The 20,370-nt window shown below is 42.2% G+C and overlaps 1 protein-coding gene across 4 annotated transcripts in view; it reads left to right on the top strand.

Annotated features, from left to right (window-relative positions):
- The window catches only part of SLC35F3 (solute carrier family 35 member F3), a 162,077-nt gene that overhangs the window by 93,853 nt on the left and 47,854 nt on the right, over window positions 1-20,370 (top strand). The window contains exon 1 of one of the 4 annotated variants that reach the window (XM_021527109.3): window positions 7,008-7,192. The exons of 2 other annotated variants lie outside the window; for them this stretch is intronic. In XM_021527109.3, coding sequence (XP_021382784.1) covers window positions 7,117-7,192 — 76 coding nt within the window. In that variant the 5' untranslated portion in view covers window positions 7,008-7,116. Of the gene's footprint in view, window positions 1-7,007; window positions 7,193-7,360; window positions 7,492-20,370 lie in introns of those variants that run through there. One more of the 4 variants, XM_021527110.2, reaches the window with a different exon arrangement.

Here is a 20,370-nt window from a genome sequence, read left to right on the forward strand (position 1 = left end):
TACTTGTGAGTAACTGGTGGCAGCAGCTTAACGCAGGCCTGGTTCCACAATGATGGCAGAGCCTGAAATGGAGTGGGAGGATTGCACTGCCACTGCTCACTGCACACATTAGTGTGCTTTTAGATTTTATAATAGGCATTTCCACCCCAACATTTTTCTCCCTTTTCCTTTTCCCAGTGTCTGAAGGCAGATACTCGTCTAAGAAACAGGCTTATATTGCTGTCTCATAATAAGATAGCTGGGACCCAACTATATTAATATGTGCCCTAATGGCAGCTGAAAGAAGTAAAAGGAAAAGCTCCTCCCAAAAAAGAGAAATAGCCAGTAGGCTCAAGAAAAACAATTGTCCTCAGTGAGAGTGGGAGACTGGAGTGATTAGATAGCAGGATAGGGAGGATATAATTACAAAGCACTTGGTGCCAGAAGGCTCATCCTATATAATTTCTTCTAAATAATATCTATGCTTGAAGGGGGAACTCAGTGTGCCAAACTGATTGGTCTCTCTGAGGGCAATCAGCACAGCTACTTGCTCTAAGCATTTCAGTGAGAGTTCCCAGGAAAATTAACCTGTTTGATTCCAGAGATCTGACTTGCTGCTTCCTGAGAATTAACCCAGATGCCCACTTTGCTGAAACTCACTTGGAGCTCCTGTGAGAAAGCAGGGCAAACTTGGAAAATCTGTGGAGAGGCTGTGCCTAGGGCATTATTTTTAACCCTTATCTTGAATTCTTCTGGACATAGCACCATTATTGTGCAGTCAGAAATTAAATCATAGAGCAAAGAGTCTGAGAGCTTGAGAGGTGCACAGCTTCTGGACAGCTATAGCAAATTCACTTTGAAGCTGTAAATCATGATGTCTAAGACACTTCCAAAAGTCCTAGTACTAACTGTTAAGGGTTGTGATGGACATGAACAGTTAAAAAAGAAGGCACAATTGAATGGATTTTTCTGTTTGTCTGTGTAATTTTATAAGTGGATGTAGCATCCAGTTCATATTGCAAGCTCTGTAGTATTGACACTGGGACAAATCTGACAAAGGAAAGATATGGAAGAGAAAAGACAATGCAAAGAAAAGAAGAACTAAAGAAATACTGACAATAAAAAATAAGAAGAAAGACAAAGTGCAGAGTATACACAGGAGAACAGGAAAGAATGTAGTTATTTAAAGTGTTTAAAATCAGTCTTCCTGGTAAAAGGGGAACACAGGAATCAGTCTGTATCTTCTTTTTCTTACACATCCTTTTATATAGGCAGCAATCTTCTTCCTGGCAAATATCTGGTGAGTTATTTATGTAGGTTGAAACCCTCTCCATTTCACAGGCCATTGGGAGTGCTTAAATGCCACCTAATCTTTGGTTCAAGCAGCTGGTAGCAAAACTTAAATTTGACAGATTTTGCAATTTTCATCCTAGAGCACTGTCTGCAAAAACAGTGACTTGAAATATGCAATATGTCTCCTCAGAAGTATCTTTACTGTTATTTTCTGAAAGATCTTTGGATGCCCCTTTTTCATCTCATCTCTTGTTCCTGTCCTGCCTAATACAAACTGGAAGGGCAGTGCATAGTTCTGTAAATATTCAGGTGAGAAGATGAAAAAAAGATGTGATTATGCCTTCAGTTCTTGTGGTCTGTTTTTGGATGTTTGAGGCCAGGAGCATGTGCTTATTTGCTCAGACAGTTCTGAAAGAATCTTTTTTTTGAGGCCAAAAGGTCCCCTCACAGACTGAATTTATTTCTTTTCTTTCTGAGTCAGAATCTGAGCAACAGATATTTTTTTATCGTGTTTTTAGGTTTTAGATATTTTAATTCTGTTTTGATATATTCCAACTTCAGATGTTTTTAGAAGTCCTTCTGAACTGGGGTGTTTCAGGAGTAGAGGTTTAAGTCAGCTTACACAGTGTTTATGAGGGCAGAAAATGTGCACAACTACATTGAAATGCATTTCACATCAAGTCCGTTACAAAAACAACTGGCCAGGAGTGGGCTGGTGGTGAAGAATGTAGAGGTGATACTCAGTTATTTTTAGTACTCTATGTATTCTAGGTAATTAAATGGTTAAGAAGTAATTGTTGCTGCATTGTTGATGTTGATGGTGTAATGATGTAATTTTTATTATTTGAGGTGATTTAGGTCTTGTAGTCATACAGTGTCTCATATACAAAGGAAAAGCAATTGCCAGATAAACCCAGGAGGGTGTTAAAACTCTTGAGATTAAATCTAGCTTTTTTCTTACATTTTGCAGAATTCACCAGTATTATTTGAAATGCAGCTGTTCTTTATGCACAAAACCCAGAGAGCTTCTCATAAAATCTTGGAAATAGTTAATATTTTATGAGACTTGGAAATAAAATCCAGCAGTGCTGTCTCCTCCAGTAATGCTTACAGCAGTTATAAACAGAAGGTTAGGAAAAAAAAAAAAAGAGAGGAAGATATTCTCATCAAGACTTTGCATCTATGTCTAGGAACTGTTGGATATGTTGTTGTGTAGACAATCAGCAGCCCTTATGGGCACCTCACGTGTGACTGTTATCTGTAGCACTCTATTCTGATCAGATTTGAAGAGAAGGCATTAAGGTAGAGAGAGCAGTATCAGGTATCTACAGCAGAGTCTGTGGGGTGCACTCTACTGAGCACCTGTGGCCAGGGAGGTTTGAAGCCCCCTGCTTCCTTTCTCTTTCCTTTCACAGCCTTGTTCCTTGAATTCAAGACACAATGCTGAAAGTATCTGGACTATTTTGGAAGAAGGAAAATTGGAAAGACATTGTCTTTACAGCTAGATTAATATTGCAGAGAAAAACTGTATGTTAATTTGACAAAAATGTGAATTTGTTCTGAGTGGAGGTTGTGAACGTAGGAGGCTGCAAACAGAATAGGGGTGGATGGTCACCAGAGAGAGCATCTCAATGCAGATTTAGAATGATTGCAGGACAGAAACTATTACTTCCAAAACAGCTAATATTTGTGTTGGAAATGTGCTTTTGACATCTGTGTTTTTTGAGCTTTGAAATAGAAACAGATTATAAAGTTATTAGTTATTATAGCCAATCAAAAGTAACACAGGAGTCAAGTAGAACAAGCTTGTCACAAAGAGACTAATAACTATTTGAGGAGAATATTCACCAAACTACTTCAAATATACTAAAGGAAAGGATATTTTTTTTTTCCAACAGGTTCTGGCCAGTGTTGGTATTATGTGCGTGTTTGACTCCTAGCACATGAATTCGTTCTGGTATGAGATGAAGCCTTTTATGAAATTGGCTACATGAGTAGAAGTCCACACTCCATTTCCTTTAAGGTTGCTAAGCACAACAATTATTGCTCTCAGTGGTAAGGCAAGCACATAAATTAATAAATGTCCTATCAATGAGTACATTAAACATGAAAATGTCTTAACTGGGGAAATACCACTGTGCCTGTTAGAAACAGAGCATTGTGTTTCATGTTGGTTAAACAAACTAGCTAACAGGATAAAAATCAAAGGCTGTAGCACACATAACTGAGAATTTCTTTTTGTCTTGAATCTACCTTCCATTGTAAATAATTTTTCAGGAAAGTGATCCATAGGTTTAAAAGTTGAGTGATGCTGATACTTGTATAAAGGTTTACATGTATAAAACCTACCCAATTACTATAACTTTTTAATCTAAAATGAAGAAGGGAAATCAACTCGAACAAAAATAGTTGCATCAAACTACAAAGCCTACAAATTCTTAAACCTGGGCAAATTCTGACTGCCTAATTCTGAATTTTTAATCTGACCATTCCTTTTTCATACCTTTGCTCTAGATTTGCAATGGAAATCTACCAGTTTCCAATATTTGAGACTTTCTCTCCATATTTATAAGCTGTCCACAGCCCAGATATCCACGAGTTTCTCTTCCATTGCTACCTGAATACAGGAGTGGTGTTTTAAAGGTTAAAAGCCATATATTTGACTTGAAAATTTACCCTGTGTAAGTAAATTTTGCATTGCTTATACTGTAAGATGTTTATGATAAATAAAATGAAATGTAACCCAGCAGTAAATGTGTTAAAGCACATTGGGGAGGTGGAGATGCTGCAGCTACAGAAAGTAACAAGCCTGCTGCAAAATGCAGCTTTCACAGAAGAGTCTCTGGAACACAGTTCTCAGGCACCCTAGTCTTCATTAAATAAACACCAACATTTTTTTTTTTATTGTGATATGTGGCTGGTATTTTTATGCACAGTGTAAGACAGGGACCTAGTGTGGATCTCTGGTGTGTGTGTGTGTGCCTGTACAGGCAGCAAGAGAAACCAGAGACTGTTAAAATGCTCTGGGGTTGGAGTTGAGCAGAGCTGTACTTCACACACACATTGGGCAAAAGGTTTCCAAGAGGCCCTAAGCGGCTGGATGTCCTCTCCCATGGTTGAAACCAGCCCTAGTTGGATGCTGAGTGTCCTCAATTGCTTTGAAATCTTCTGTGGGTGACTAAACTGAACACTGAGGAGTGGAAGCTTGAGTGCTGTGGCTGTGCAAGGCATCATCAGAGCAAGAAGGAGGAGAAGATGCCTCAGCTCTCCCGCAGCACCAGCTGCAGAGGGGCCAGCCAGCCACAGGAGAGCCTTGCTGCCATACACATCCTTGACGTTTGCAGTTCCGGGCTTAAATAAAACATTGTGAGCCTGAAATGTGTTAACAACTCTGCAAACCCTGAAATACTACATGTGGTTAAAGTAACATGTCATCCCAAACCCCATTTTTTCTCTGTGAATTTCTATGTGAGCAGCACCACCCTCCAAGAAGACACTTACCATGTCTTTTCTTTAGCAAATAAGAGAGCATAAGCCTTTTAGAATAATGTAAGTGCTCAGCAACAAAGACTTTTTAACAAATACACTTTTAATTCTTATGATCATCCCATTGATTACAAGTATAACCAGAAGAGAAGTCTGATTATCCTTACTCAGCCACTTACTTCTGGGAAAACTTGATGACATTTGGATGTAAAATGCTGATTTAGTGTTTTCCTCCTTTATATAGCAGAGGCTGAGGTGATCCTGGAAGATCTGCTCAGAGCAGAAGCCAGACAGAGTTCTCCACGTTCTGGTGTTACTTGTCACCTGAATCTAAGGAAGTCTCTTAAATTATGTGGCTGTATTTTAACTACCACTAAGCCTGAAGTTTCTTCCCAAAGACAGTGTAAAATAAGTTAGTATTTTATAATGTGCTTTGAAATCCTCAGATAACAGGCACTGCAACATCACAAAATATTTCATGGACAGAACCATCTGAGGTGAAATCTGCCTCTTTTTATGTAACTTCTTTCAATAACCAGAAACCAATTGGACTCTGAGATTAATAGTGCAGCGAAAAAAGACAGACTCATGGTTCCCAAATGCTTATGATCTGTAACATCCCAGGAAGCTGAATTGGTTAGACAATTCTACTAAAAGGTCTTAAAAATAACGATGAAAACAAGTAACTATCATTTGACAAAGCTGATATTTTGTAGTCTTAACTCTAAGTACATGATTATTTTTTTTTCAGAAGAATCACTTTGAAATTAGCCTAATGATTTTTGTATGAGATTCATCCCAAATGTTGTACACAAGAGGCATAGGAAGTGCAAAACACCCTGGATCTTCATCAGAATGTTGATCAACTGATGAGACCCATGCAAATTAATAGTGTAGGTCTGACCCCTTGAGAAAACTCACCTCTTAAATATAAAGAACTTTCTAGCCAGCAGAAGTAAGGTGGTGTTTTCCCACGGTTTACTGAAAAGTCTGTCAGGACTGATTTTCAATAGCTACTATTTATATAATTAAAGAACACTTTTGAGTGTTTGTGGAGTATTGATGGCTGCCCAGTCTTGTTTGCAAAGTACACTCATTTTAATTTGACCAGATCTTAAGAAATGTTGAGTATTTGCACCTTGTCTGCTGACGCATCTCAGTTTGGAACCTGGTAAATCTACAGAGTATTTTCATATCCACAGAAAAAAAAATCACAAGGAGCAAAGGGTGCTGAGGTCACTGTGCTCAGCATCTTGTGAATTCTGGTGCTCTGCTTACAGTGATATAAATCTATTTTACATCTTTCATACTCATTCATTATGGTGTGTTCTCTCCTGAATCAGCTTGCATTAAGTCTCATTAATTAATGCCAGTTAGATTTTTGTTCTCTGACAGAGGGGTAGCTTTACCACATGTTGTTGGTATGTCATGATTGGGGATCTTAAAGTTATTGCTGGAAAAACCAAAAACAGCATAAAAGGTTGCTGCATACAAGCAGCATCCAGTTGTGACATATGTAATTTTATTTTATGTGCGTGGGTATGGACATACTTATTTTTGTGCCTCAAAAATAAGTTTTAAATTGTGTTAAGAAAGCTGTAGATTATGTGACGGCAGGTGTTTGGAGTATCACTGGTAAATCCATGGAGTACCTCATTTTGGCTGCTGGATTGAGTTCTGGTCTACCTCCAAAAGGATACAGCAGGAACAGAATGGCTGTGGTGAGGATGGCAGAAATTACTAAAGGCACGGATGAAAATTGACCCAGAATAGTGGCTGGACTCGAAGGAAAACAAAGGAGGGATAATAGCGAGTAAATAATGAATTGGTTCGGAGAGTGTAAATCCTCCTTTTCCCTCAGACAGTGCGAAGAGAACTGAGCAGAGCGTGATGAGCCAGGAGCCCTTTCCGCGCGGTGCAGGAGCCCAGCGCCAGCAGCCGCGGCCGGGGCCGGGAGCCCGGCTCGCTCCGGGGATCCCTGGCGCACCGGCGGGAGCGGGAGCGGTGTCCGCCGCCGCATTACGGTCCCGACTCGCTGCGACCTCCGCCGGGGCCGGCGCCGTCCGGGGGCTCCGCAGCGCCTCTCGCCGCGGCGTCCGGGCGCCTCCCCCGCCGCGACCCGGGGGGCGGCCCCGGGAGCCCTGGGGGCGGGCGGGGGGGGCCGTGCCGGTGACGTCGGGTTTGCAGCAGCCCCGAGCGGCAGCGGGCGGGCGGGCGAGCCCCAGCCCCCGCCGCCCGGTGCTGCGGCAGAGGGCGGCGGGCCGGGAGCCGAGCCGGGGAGCGCCGCCGAGGAGGGCTCCGAGGCGCCAGGATGTAGGCGCGGGGCGGCGGGGAGCTGCCGCCGGCGACGGGCTCGCCATGAAGAAGCATTCGGCCAGGGTGGCCCCGCTCAGCGCCTGCAACAGCCCCGTCCTCACCCTCACCAAAGTGGAAGGTAGGCGACGTCGCTGCGAGCGGGACGAGGGTATCCCGGGGAGACCGGGTACCGCGACCGGGGATGCTCCGGGATGAGCGAGTGCGGTGCTGGGGCGATGCCCGGCGGCGGGGACTGCGCGACTCGTGCGCGGGCGGTGGGAACCCGCGGGACGAGCGGCTCCCCCGCCGCCGGGCATCGCCGGCGCCTTCCCCTGTCCACCACCCTGCTCAGCCCCGGGTCCTTCCTCGCCCGTACTCCAGAGGCAGAGCACCTCTCCGGACCTCCTCGGGGCGCGGGAGCAACCCCCAAACCCGTAGGCAAGTATCTGCCGTGCGGGAGCCTTGGCAGGAGGGGAGGAAGATGCTCGGCAGATTTCCCAATGTGAGGGATGCAGCCCCATGTTCCATCCATCTGTCCTCACCTCTGTTTGCCAATCCAGCTGCATGGTAGCCGTGGAGTTGAAGTCTTATGGCCAGGAGGGGCATAAGAGCCAAAGAGCAATGGGGGTTGGCAGACCTTTAGGGACCACTGGGACCTTTGAAGACTTTATCAGGGCTCATGGCCGGGGACCTTGAAAAGGACACTGATGTGCTCAGAAGGGTTTCCTGGAGAAATCTGAGGGTGAGGAGCTGTTTTCTTGGGTAGAAACCTGTAAGCCATGTTCTAGAGATGGAGGGGTGATGTGAAGGCAGGGTGCAGGTCAGGAAGAGAAGCCTGTCTGAAGGATGGATACAGAGCTCTGTTCCTGAAGGAAACGCAAAGGGAAAGCTGCTGGTGTGGGGGGATACCACTGGGATATGTCATTGGTTGAGAAAATGGTGTTGGTGAAAGGAAAAGGTTGGCCATGGGGAATGTAAGGAGGAGAGGCAGAAAAGGGATGACCAGAGTAAGGCAAACAGAAAGAACAGCTAAAAAAGGGGAATGATTGAATGGTAAGACATAAAATGTGAATGTGAGACTCCAGAGAAAGCCCATAAAAAAAAAAAAAAAAACTAATACAGAAAAACTGAGAAATTACTAAAGGGAAAAAAAATGGTAGCAAAAGCTCTGAGGAGCAGAAAGTGAGAAAATGCAAGAATGTGCAAGAGGAGAAAAGGAAGTAAAAGCAGAGTGGGAAGTAAGCAGCACCTGAAAGTTCTTATTTCAGCTGTTGCATTCCCGTAACACAAAATCCACCTACTGCAGAGATAGGAAAAGAAATCCCAGTTTACTGATGGAAAGAGCAGGCCTGATCTTCATTACACTATAATTAGAATTTTAAAAAGCCCTTGAAGTTGACCCCATGCACAGTAGAGTGCATGAGATTTGCATTGGAGGCTCCTCTGGGCTAGGAGCTCACCTCCCTTTCTTTTGGTGCACTGCACAAGCTTTATGAATCATAAATAATAATAACCTACCAGGTTCCAGCTTTGAAATTTGGGTCATCTCATTCCTCTTTTACCAGTTCAAATACAGTTTATTACCTACCTTATATAGAAACAGAAGCAGAGCAATCTTTCACTGAGCGATAAAATTGAACCTTTTCAAGCATTTCCATGTCTGTTCTGCATAGCAGCTCTCAGATACCCTATTGCTGCCCACCAGGGACTTTATTGACCTAGTTGGACTTTTCCTTCTTTACTTCAGATTCCTTTTTCCTTTATCATCAGTGGCAAAAATCTAAATTGCCTTGGTGTTGTATGATAGGGCCTGGAGTTTCTTTCCTTCTCTTTGATGAAATAGACTGGCTCAGTTTGAGAGCTTCCTTTTCCAAACCAATTGACAACATTTCCTTTCAGACTAACATTGACTAATTTTGCCAACTGGTGTTAAAGCCATATAAAAAAAAATATGTAGTTTTGGGCAAAAATAAAGTGAGTTAATTGGCACACTGTGGACTGCTGACTTCCCTTGGCCTGGCTGCCGTACCTCTGGCAAAGATTTACCTTCCTCTGGTAGTCCAAGTCCATTGCAAAGGCATAGACAATAATAAGAGCAAGAGAGCAAAACCTTTCATCTGCTTCATAGTTATGATTATTTTCTCCCCTATCAACCACCATCAGAGCATTTCAAGGATCTTTGGCAACACCACTAGGAATATGTTTCATTCTAGGATGGTTAGCCAAGAGGAGCCTTTCATTGATATGCATTGCTGTAAAGCTCTCCAGCATTCCTTGTATTTTCCTGCCGGTGCAGTGACTTCTTAGCTTTAAAAGGAAGATAAGGACTTTGTGCGTTCAGAAGCGTGACTGGCATTTCGAATTATTTTGGAGATTGAATCATCAGTATGCTTGGAGTCTGCTGTACCAGCACTTCTAAAGACAACTGTGTCTACATGGATTGCTCAGGCAGGCAGTAACCATACCATGTGTTTTCTGTGCCTGGTACACCCTTCATATTTTGAGAAATATATGCTTGATGCCTGATTTGTGCTTGTTCTTCCTTCTGTTGTTTTTCTCACCGATTTCTGTCCACACTGCAGTGGCCATTCCCCTCAGACCAGCCAAATGACTAGTTTCACCCTATTTGTACATGAAAGCACAGTGTGCTTTGAGGACTGACTTCTCTTCCCCGGGAAGGTAAATATCTTCATTCTTGCTCTGCATCTTAAGATCTTCCAGAAACAGGCAACATCAGCTTTGACAAAGAACTGCAGAACAATCACCACACCACAGAAAACACATCCTCCACTTAATTAGCCTCTACTAGGAGTTGCTTATTCCCAGTCTTTCCAGCACCAAGGAAATGCTATTGCAGCCTCCCCTACAGCACATTTCCTCTGCACTGTTCTGTCGGCAATGAGTGACTGGTGATATTCCACATTTCTTTTAAAAAAGACACCTCTCTACTATCAGTTACTGCACATAAACATCTAAACTGAGTTGCCGTGGAACCAGATGAACCACATGTTCAGCTGTAGTAACCCTGCCTGCATTGTTGGAATTGCAGGGAACTTGTATAATTATGAAAGAGAAATAAATTTGGCCTTTAGTATATTTGCATGCCTGCGGGGAATTCATCACAAGAGTATCAACACTGTAATCACTTTAATAATAAATCTTTTTCACTTCTTTAGCAAGCACAAACCAAAGATCCCAAGCACAGCAAAAACTTCCATGAGTAGCAGTCAGTTTCTTTAAGAGAAGAGATTCTTATTATCCTCATTTTGTTGATGGAGCAGCTGAGAAACTGCAGAATGAAGTAACTTGCCTAAAAACAAGCAGCACGTCTTTTGACAGAGCAGGCGAGAAAAGACCTACAACAAATAGGAATAGACCCCCAGACTTCCCACACATATCTTTGTGGCCATGAGAGGTCCATGAATGGATGCAACAAGTCAGAGAAGCTTTAGTTTATTGAAAGTTTATTGAAATCAGTGACTAAAACTTCCTTTTTGGGAAATAAGCTCAAATGCTTCATAAATATATTTCTGAATAAGTACTGTGTAACTATTAGCAGTATTGTGCTGGTGGCATCCAAAGATTTTGGTAGTTGGGCAATGCTTGTACAACTGAGCACTAGGGCAGGCTGTGTGAACAACTTAACCAGGACATCACAATTGTAAAAGCAAGATTTGGTGGCCACTGGTCTTTTTCCTGTGAAAGCCATACATGATAGACCTATGCAGTGCTCATGCATCCTATAAAGCAGAAGCAGCTGGTGAGCAAGAGGGGCCAGTATTTTGGTGGCTCAGCCAGCGCTGTGGGTTTGGGTGTGCTTCCCCACTGAAGCAGCCTTGGCAAGGAATTTGTTTTGGCTTCTGCATGGAGAACTTAACTTTGAAAGTGTTTGCTTCTGCGCTTTTGCTCAGGCTGCCTCTCTGCACAGAGGACAGTGTTGAGTGTGAGCAGTCAGGGAACCTTAACCCACCTGGTTCTTGCTCCTTAGCTATGGTAGCAGTTTTCTCCTTCTCCTGACTAGAACTGGTGAAGGTGATGGTGACAAATTCACATCAATGGGAGTTTAGGTTTGCTGTGTGTCTGCTTCTCCTTTGGACCTACCAGCATGCGCCCCATTACCGCAGAATAATGTCACTTAGCTGACAGAAAAGCAGTACCTTCTTCTGTGGGTACGGAGCGTTAAGTACACATGGACAGCAATTACACTCTGGCTTTGGCCCAAGGCAGCTTTTGTCCAATTTTTTTATTCCTTGCAGTATTTTCAGTTAGCACAACAGCGTATTTGAGAAGATAGCCAAGATCTTGTTCCAAAGGCGTGAGGAGTTTCTTGTTGCATAACACCTGGCTCACTTCCCAAATGGCACCATGCTTTCTTAGGCTTTAAGCAGCCTCAAAATGAGCTGCTCTTAGGTCTGCTACCTTACTCACTGGGGAGTCCCTCTAGCTTATCTTTGGTCATGTCCCCATGGTTATTTCATCTACTATCTCGCCTGTACAAACTCATGAGTTAAAGGTTTGGAGGTGACTCATTATTTCTGCAGTGTGTCCCCTCCTCAAATGATACAAAAATAAAATAAGTCCTTTTTGTTTTTACTAAACTAATGCCAGAGCAGGAATTTTAATGCACCACAAAGCAGAAAGAGAAGTTATTAAAGATTTATCTAATCTTCCTTATTTTAGTGGCTGAAATGAGACAGTATGTACACACAATGGACGAACAGTAGTTTCTCTTACAGTGATGGAACTTAAGAATTACAGCATCCATTGGCTCATCTTCTCAGTCCTTCTGTAGATCACGGACCATTACATTTTACCCACTTATCCCTAAATGAAGTAAGGTGGATTTTGTAGTCATCTTGAATCAATTTAGGCATTTGCTTTCAAAATATAAGCAGATTACTAATCCACCTATTTAATTATAGGCTTCTCCCATGAGAAGTTGAACAAGAACCAGTAAAAAAGAAATATGAAGTTACCAGAATTCATTATTCACTGTCTCCTGTATTTTAATTTTATAAATCTTGTAAAAGAAATCTTGTCCTTCTTTCCTGATGGCCGACAATCGTAAACAGTAGGATTTGTAGCTCAGTGTAAGAGCCAGAGTTCCAAAAAGACTCCTGGTTCAACATAAAAGTCTAAGTTAGCTCAACATCTATTCCCCGGCAATTTCCCAGCAACAAGTCTCATATATAGGATTATTTATGTTGTTGCTTTCCTAGCACATTATACTCAGTACAGCACATTCACTTATGCAGTAAGCAGCTCTCTCCACTTGGCTGGAGCACCACTGCCAACCTTTAGTCCACAGCCTGGTTATTCTTTGTTAATTATAAACCGTGAGATGCCACTGCAGACCTGGATAGCATCCTGCAGAAGCAGGAATTTGGCCAATGAAAGAGTAGGTTCACTTTGTAGTCTTCACTGAGCTTTGCTGACAGCCACTGCGGCACAAGATCAAAGGCAACAGGAAACAAGGTGTTTCAGCAGTGCAGAGCTGGCTTGCCTCTAGGCACAGCTGCCCACCATCTATTGAAGAAATCAGGTACCCCATTTCCTATGTGAGCTGCCTGGTTCCAAACACATGCATCTTCTCTATTTGGAGATAATACAGGGGTACCCAGCCTAGAAATTTTGTGAGCCTAGTCAAGGCATGAATTTTGACACAAGATCAAGCACCCTTTGGTTATACAAAAGTTGTATGTTGGCCCTTCTGGAAGTCTTATGTATACATTTTGTCCATTTCTGACCCCAAGCTTCCTCAATTGAAAAACCCAAACAAGTGTGAACCCTGTAACCTTTGTCATTCAGTCATGAGAAGTACAGAAGTGAGGAGGTAAGAACTTGAAATGCCTTTCCACAATCACCTCAAATTCCCTAGCACAACTCTCAGTAAGGATAATATTTTATTTGTGACTGAAAAAGGCATGAGTCTGTCTTCTGTAGCTGACTGAAACAAGTGAGGAATGGTGGGTTGCAAAAGCCTTTCTCACTGCAAAGAGGATGAGGCAAGTATCAGAGAGAAAATAGAAACTAGAATTTTCACATGGAGTTACACTGAGTACCTCAGTGCCCACATGGGCCTAGCCAAACCTGTATTTTTTTTTTAAGGAGACTCAGCTTTTGAGAGTTTGCTGCTGAGAGGTGAGGAGGAATCTCTTCTGCTTTCCAAGAGATCATTGAGTAAATCACATGGGGACTTCTGTGGATATATGTGCATTGCTCTAACCACTGTGAGCATGCTCAAGTCCATGTCAAGTCCCCACTAGTATCTAGTTATTGGCAGACAGAGAACAGATGCTCCAATTATCTTGATCTGAACTTAGGACCTAAGAAAACATTGTGTTTGAGGTTCACTAGGAGGTTAAGCTGTTAGCTTCTAGGAGAAAAATCAGGTGGAGCTGGAATTCACTATGGAAGAAACCAGTGGTTTACAGCAGTCTTCTGCATAAAATTGTGCTTACTTGAAAGCCAGTTTCTGAAATCTTCTTAAGAATGAAAGAACATTGTCTTATTTTTGATGAAGTGCAGTCAGCAGAGCCTCCACAGTTAGCATGAATTCACTTCTCTCCCTGTACATATGCACTGATATAAATGTGCTTTTTATATTAGTATAGAAGTAATTAAATTTCCTTGGAGAGAAAACTATTACTCAAGAAAGACATGTAGCACTCAAATGCCTGGATAATTATTACAGTAGCTTCCTGCAGAGAATCCAGACTGGTTTTTTATCATCTCTCAACCCTTTGTTCAGTCTGAAATTTGAACAGACTGATAAAAATTTGCCCAGAATACAGTTTGCTCATATCTGATTTTTGTTCTAATAGCAGTTCTACTTCTGTAACTCCTCAAAGTAAGTGATGAAATGTCTAGTGACCTCTCCAGGTAACTCACTGTAAGATTCAATCCAATTTTTATTAAAGAATGGAAGACAGAATGATATCAAAAGCACATAACTTATAATCAGGGTTACTCCTTGCATGTGGTTACTTTCCAGTTCCTCAGTGCTGCTACTGTAAAAGCACGCAGCAGCTTCCATTTTCACTGTGGACTCTGGTTGTGAATTCTGATTAATAATAAGAAGGACAGTATTTAGGGGAACTCCTCACCTCATAAAATTCAAAGTAGAATATAATAATCAGGCCCATTCAGATGCAGAACTTTTAATGGAATTTCAAGGCAGTTGCCTATGAAGATGAATTAAATGGATAAAAGTCCAAATTGCAGCAGTATGAAGTTGGTAACTTTTCAGTCCTCTTTATATATCACTGACAGGAATTAAAATACATATTTTGCAGAAAGCCTTGCTGGCACATTTGACAGAGGCAGAAGGGCATATGTATGCTAGGGAGGAGAATTTGGCATATCTTCAAAAATATGTGAAGATTATTTAATTCCAGCTCTTAGTAAGTTTAGATATAATATTTAGCACAGGATAAAACAGAAATTAATGTATATTAACCATCAGTGATAAAATCCACTATATCTATGAATTATACTTCAGGATACGAGAGTACCTGCTCCAAGAAATTTAGGCCTATTGATATGAATCAAGCTATATGGATGATCTGGTGATATCAGTAATATGGGACAGATTTCCACAGATGAAAATCACCTTGATTGTCAATGAACCAAAAGTCCTGTTTTTTACCCTGCTGAAATTAAAATGAGAGGATCAGACAAGTTCAAATAGCCTCCACAGATTATTATAACACTTTATAATTAGTTAATTTATACTAAGAATTTCAATAGCAGAAGAGGGTCTGAACTCAGAATGCTTTTTTTTCTTGGTTTGAGTTTTTGTTCATGCAATTTTCCCTATTTTCATATACTTGCATCCCTTATTCTGCAGCCTCAAGCAAATTCAAACCTTCTGACCTGATAGGTTAATACCCTGGGTTTGTCCTTTAAAATAATTCTATTGTGGACTTTAAAACTATTTTCTGTATTAATTTATTCTTAATTTAGTAATTCTATTTCATGATCAAATTAAGTAAAATTATTTTTATCTCATACTGTAAGAGCAAAGTATTTAAAGAAAGCACTCTAAACTTTTCTCAAATGGCATCCGAAAAGTCATTTGTGCAATGCTGTGTTGACCAAATATTCTAATTTAAAAACTGATTTAATAAAGTTTTATGGGGTTTTGTAATTTTTCCATTGTGATACATTAACTGATATTCAATAAAAAATAGAGTACTGATCTTGTAGATCTTCGGCCCCAACCATGGTTGAGAAACTGGGGAACTGTGAGCAAACCCAAAGTCATTCCAGTGCTGTGTTACAGTCCCACACAGCAGCCACCCACAGGGACTCACAGCTTTCCTGTAGGAATCCAGAAGCAGCTTCCTCAAAAATCCCACGCAGCTGCCATATGGGCATGACCAAAAGTCCATCGGGTCCTGCCTCCAGCTTGGTGGAATTGAACAGGAATATCTATTTTCTAGCCATTGATCTCTCACAGTGTGGGTGTGCTGAGAGCTGCAGCTTGCCCAGATGTAGAAAAAATTTTTTTATGCTTTGTTCCTAGTAATTTATGGAAGTTATTTTGTTTTTTCACTTCTCTTGAACACTGAGTTGCCCTTTTCTATGGAGCATCCTGTGAAGAGCTCATAATCCCTGGTGGCCAGAGCCCGTCACCAGGTGTGTGGTGTGTGGGTTTATTTACTGCACCTCTTTATCAGCAGCTTCTCCATCTGCCGATGTGTGACCCAGCCACATGGTCTCTCATCCCCTGCAGCTGGCCACTGCCCTTGCTGACCTGCCTAGCTTCACATCATTGGGAAACTTTGTCACCTTGTGGCTCAGTCACCATGGTTAATGGTAACTGTGGTTAATGGTGAACAGTGCAGTTCCCACCGCAAACCTTGGCAGAGCTTTGGCCGCTTCCCCCGTTGTATATTCCTCATTGGTTTCCTATCCTGTACTGAGCCTTTTAGCCATTCCAGCGCCTTCCCTGTCTGCCTATTTTCTGTAAGACTGTTTGGAGTGGGTTTTTTTCAAGATTCTCTTCAAAACCTGGAAAGGGTAGCTGCATCTCCTTTACTGATGTGCCTGTTGACCGCTGTCAGAGAACACTGAGGCTGCAGGATGAATCATGTGGTTTGCCCAGTACATACTGCTGTCCTTTATGCTGTCTGAGATGTCCATCCTAACTATTACTCACTCTCTTTAGCACTTACCACTCTGTTTCAGAGCTGAGTTGGCAGGCAAGTGGCTGAAACCTTTCCTTCAAAAACTGGAGGTGGAGTGTGTGCCCCTCTCCAGTAGCTCAGTGCATAGAGCTGCCTTCCACCCTTTGTTAGGAGCAGGAAATCCATCTGCCAAAAAGAGTGTCCACAGGCCCTCCAAGGCCAAGGGAACCCAGATAGAAGCAAAACTGATTGGGTCAGAATAGAAAACATCCTTACTCATTAGGAAAGCAAAAATTCAGGAGGTAATTTGCCCAGAGGAGAAAAAGTGAGACCTTAGCCTTGTTCCAGTGACTACTTCAAATACAGAACGGAAATATTTCTTGGAGATGAGCCCTAAAATGAGAGATGTGAACTCTCAAATGGAGCTCTCAAACGTTTCTTTGAATCCTGTCAGAGTCTGGGTATAAGAGAGGTACATGGGTGTAGGAGTCATGGTCCTTTGGCATGACCAGGAACAGATTCTTTGGCGTCTGATGAGTTCTAGTGGGATTGTGAGGAAGTTACAGCTGCTACAAGCAGCTTTGGCAAAGCTAGAGCTAATTTGGAAAATGAGGGAATGTCTCTTGATGCAGAAGTTGGTCTGTGCATGCTCTCATTACAACTTTGCAGGAAGGTTGAAACATGGAGATTACTGGCTTCCAAAATGAAATATTAACAGATTCTCAAAAACAGATACCAGGATGATGTATGGAAGGAGAGGCCATCACTGACAATGGCACAAGAAAACTGCACTAGGTACCGGGTGATCTGCCAGGCAGCAACTGAGTCCCTGAGACCTCACTCTTTAACCTGACTGACTGTGAAGAAAATGCCTGGGCAACAGATCTGAACAAATGTCAGCATTTCAGGTTTAGACAGCTACAGTGGTAATCAGACACGTAAATCACTTAATGAATTTGGTATTTCATCTTCTCTTCACAGGATGATGCCTCAGCTAGTTTTTAACAGCTTAGTTCAAAAATCTTGAACATCTAAATAATGCATGGTTAGTGTAGTAGGAACAGGGTAAAAACAAAATTTGAGGTGTTTGTGAGTCTACTACTGAGGCAAATAATATTGGGTATCCAGAAGACCACCATCAGAAGCCATTGTGTGTGTTCTCAGGTATGTTGGAACTAATTGTCTCCCACTGATCTCTCCATGTAGTAAATACTGGGTGAAGAAGTCACACAGCATTCAAGGCTGTGAGAATATGCCTTGGTAGTATCTAGCCCTGATCCCTCTGCATGTCACAGATTTCTAGAGCTCTAACCATGCTGAGGATCAGGCACTGTCTCACAGGACTTCTTTCAGCTCTTTCTCCCCTCTTTATGATCAGCATATATTTTTGCAAGCTCTACAAACTTGTTCTACGCAATGCTCAAGCAGTTACAAAACATTTGACAGGCTGGCAAAATGGAAATACCTTTGGATGTATAATTGTCAGAGAGATCTGTGAGGGTGTTCTTTTTATCAGAACTTTTTTCCACGAGCCTGATTTAAAGGCTTCCAGAACTTTTTTCCAGAATCCTTTGTGTTTCAAAGTAAGCATATTAAGAATATGCTTACTTTGAAACACATTCCTAGCCTAGGGAACCTGGAAGAGTTGTGCATTATCATTAGGCACATGTTTTGATCCCTAGTAGATAGGACCTTTGTCATTAAGGGTCACTTTCTCACTCTGAAGGGTTGGAAAGGGCATCCAGCACTTGTGTAATGCTTCCTTCCCTGATTTGCTGACGAGCTGACAGCAGCTAAAGCAGGTCCTTGATGACAGCTAAATATGTTCATGTGGCACTGCACAGCTCTGAGTCCACCAGCACTGTCTGTGGTGGCTTCACCCTCTGTTCCTGACAGCAGTGGTGGAGAGGTGGGACTCATCTCACCCAACTTCAGACACCCACCCCAGAGACACCTACTTCCATCTTGTCGCCCCAGACTGTTTAGAGCTGGTGGAGAGAAACAAGCACTCAGAGGGAGTGATTCATCTGGCTCATTTTAATCATCCACTTTAGGAGGAGATAAATCGTGCTGTGGAAATGTCTCTTTTCTGTCTACTAGCTATGCAGAAAGTGTAAATCACTGTCTCAGATACACAAGTCGGCACAGCAGATGTCTCAAACTAAGAAGATGAATGCCACCCTTGTTTTTTATCATATTTTTAATACACACATTTAGGTACAGTGTGGTCTTTCAGTAAGCCCTTTAGCTGTCTAGCTGTGCACAGAAGTCTTAAGACTCTTGTATAGACTTTAGAAAAGGCCTGGGCAGCCTATTTAAAGCTGTTACCTTTAATGGTTTAAAGGTGTAGTGCTTTACCATGCCTCTTCTGCTTCATGGCTTTTAGCTGGGTCTGTGGAGTAAATAGCTTGGGTACAGATGGCCCTTGCTACAGGTATCCACAGTCACCTGAGGGGGGGTCTTAGCCATAATAGAAGAAACAGAAGGACAGCTGTTTTCTGAGGTTAGTGGGATTGGCAGTAACTTTGGAGATGATTTCTTTCCTTTGTTTCTGAATGCCATGGGACAGAGGTTGGACTGAAAGGGAGGGAGGAGGAATGCCTCCATTTGGGATTTATGAAAAAGGAAAATACATGAGCAATAGGGAAAATTAAAAACTAAAATTAGTAAAAGCAAGATAGGCATTTTTCCTCTACCTCAGTATATTAATCTGTTCTTTGAGGGAATACAGTAGCATACAGAGCAGTTTGCTGCAGGAAGTAATGGAAGAAACCCATTAAAAGAGTGCAGAACTAAAATTCTTCAATGTCCTGCCTCATTGATTCTAAAAAGACATTTTGCCATCTTTAAATTCATGTGCATTCTGTTGCCAGCTGACTCTTGTGCAGTGTTAGAGAGAGAGAGAAGCTTTTCAGCCATGCATGGCTTTAGTGTCACCTCATCTGTGCACCTGTGGTTTGGGTGAGGAAAATGTCCCCAGCAGAGACACAGGGATGAGACAAGGCAAACTACAGCTCTGGATTTTGTGTTTGCCAGCTGGCAGGCAAGTTCCCTCCAGTAAATGAGAGGATGAGACCACATGAATGTATATAATCTGTAGGGTCCACCCTCTCCAAAGAAAATCTTTTTATGTGGGAAAGATTGTATCACAGGTATCCTTCAGGTCAGTGGTGCATCCACTGGAAGGGTCTTGTGCCTATTTGACATCTAACTCTCCAGCAGCACAAGCAATCATGAGGACGCAATAAAGTTTCACTGACAGATACTACAGACACTGACAGATATTACAAATCTCAGCTTGTAACTGTTAATCATCAGACAGTGATTTTTACCCCATCATTGTGAAATCCACTGTGTCTGGGATAAGTTTTTAGTCCCTCCAGTTTGTAAATGCATTAAAAGAATGAACATCCCTAGAAAGTTAACCTTTGAGGTGCAATTTCATTTTAGAAGTTAAACATGCAGCATTGTCTGTTGCTGAAAGCAAACATTTCTGTTGGTGTGTTTAACACAAAATTAAATATACCTGGACAAGTAATTTTGCCTACATAGCAGAGAAAACCAGTAAATTCAGCTTTAGGGAGCAATTGCCATGGAACTCAGTAGAAGGCAGTGATATTTATGCAAGCTGTCCAGATGAACTGCTGACTCTTGTGTACGTGCACAGTGCAATGGGGACCTGGGCAGGTGACTTCAGCCCTTCATGGGGGGAAGATCTTCACCACAGTGTCTGTACTGGGCTGTCTATCAACACTGTGTTACCAGATGCTGAGTGTCTGGTGCATCAGACAGTTGTGATTAATTCTCATTTTAGGAAAAAATAACAGCTTCAGTGTTGTGACTCAGAGCACCTACTCATCTTAAAATCTCATATATCCCAGTGGCTTTAGGCACATTCCCTGCTGTTAGATATCCTCAGCAGGAGTGGTTTAAATCCTGGTTTCCTGTTTCCCCAGGGAGTAACTGCAGAAAGATGCAAATGGCAGATACCCCACTGGCTGTCTCAAGAAGGAGGACCATTTTTGCTCTCCATAAAAAAAACCAAAAACACAAACTCTGAGTGAAGTTGCATTGACACAGAGGCGCAAACTCCTCTTACGCTCTTGTTTGGCATGCTGACTTCATGAATTTGTTTTTTTCTGTGTGCAGAAACCCAGTGTCCAAGGGAAGAAGGATGCTGGAGTTT

The sequence above is a fragment of the Lonchura striata genome, chromosome 3 (assembly GCF_046129695.1).
Source record: "Lonchura striata isolate bLonStr1 chromosome 3, bLonStr1.mat, whole genome shotgun sequence".
Taxonomy (NCBI): Eukaryota; Metazoa; Chordata; class Aves; order Passeriformes; family Estrildidae; genus Lonchura; species Lonchura striata.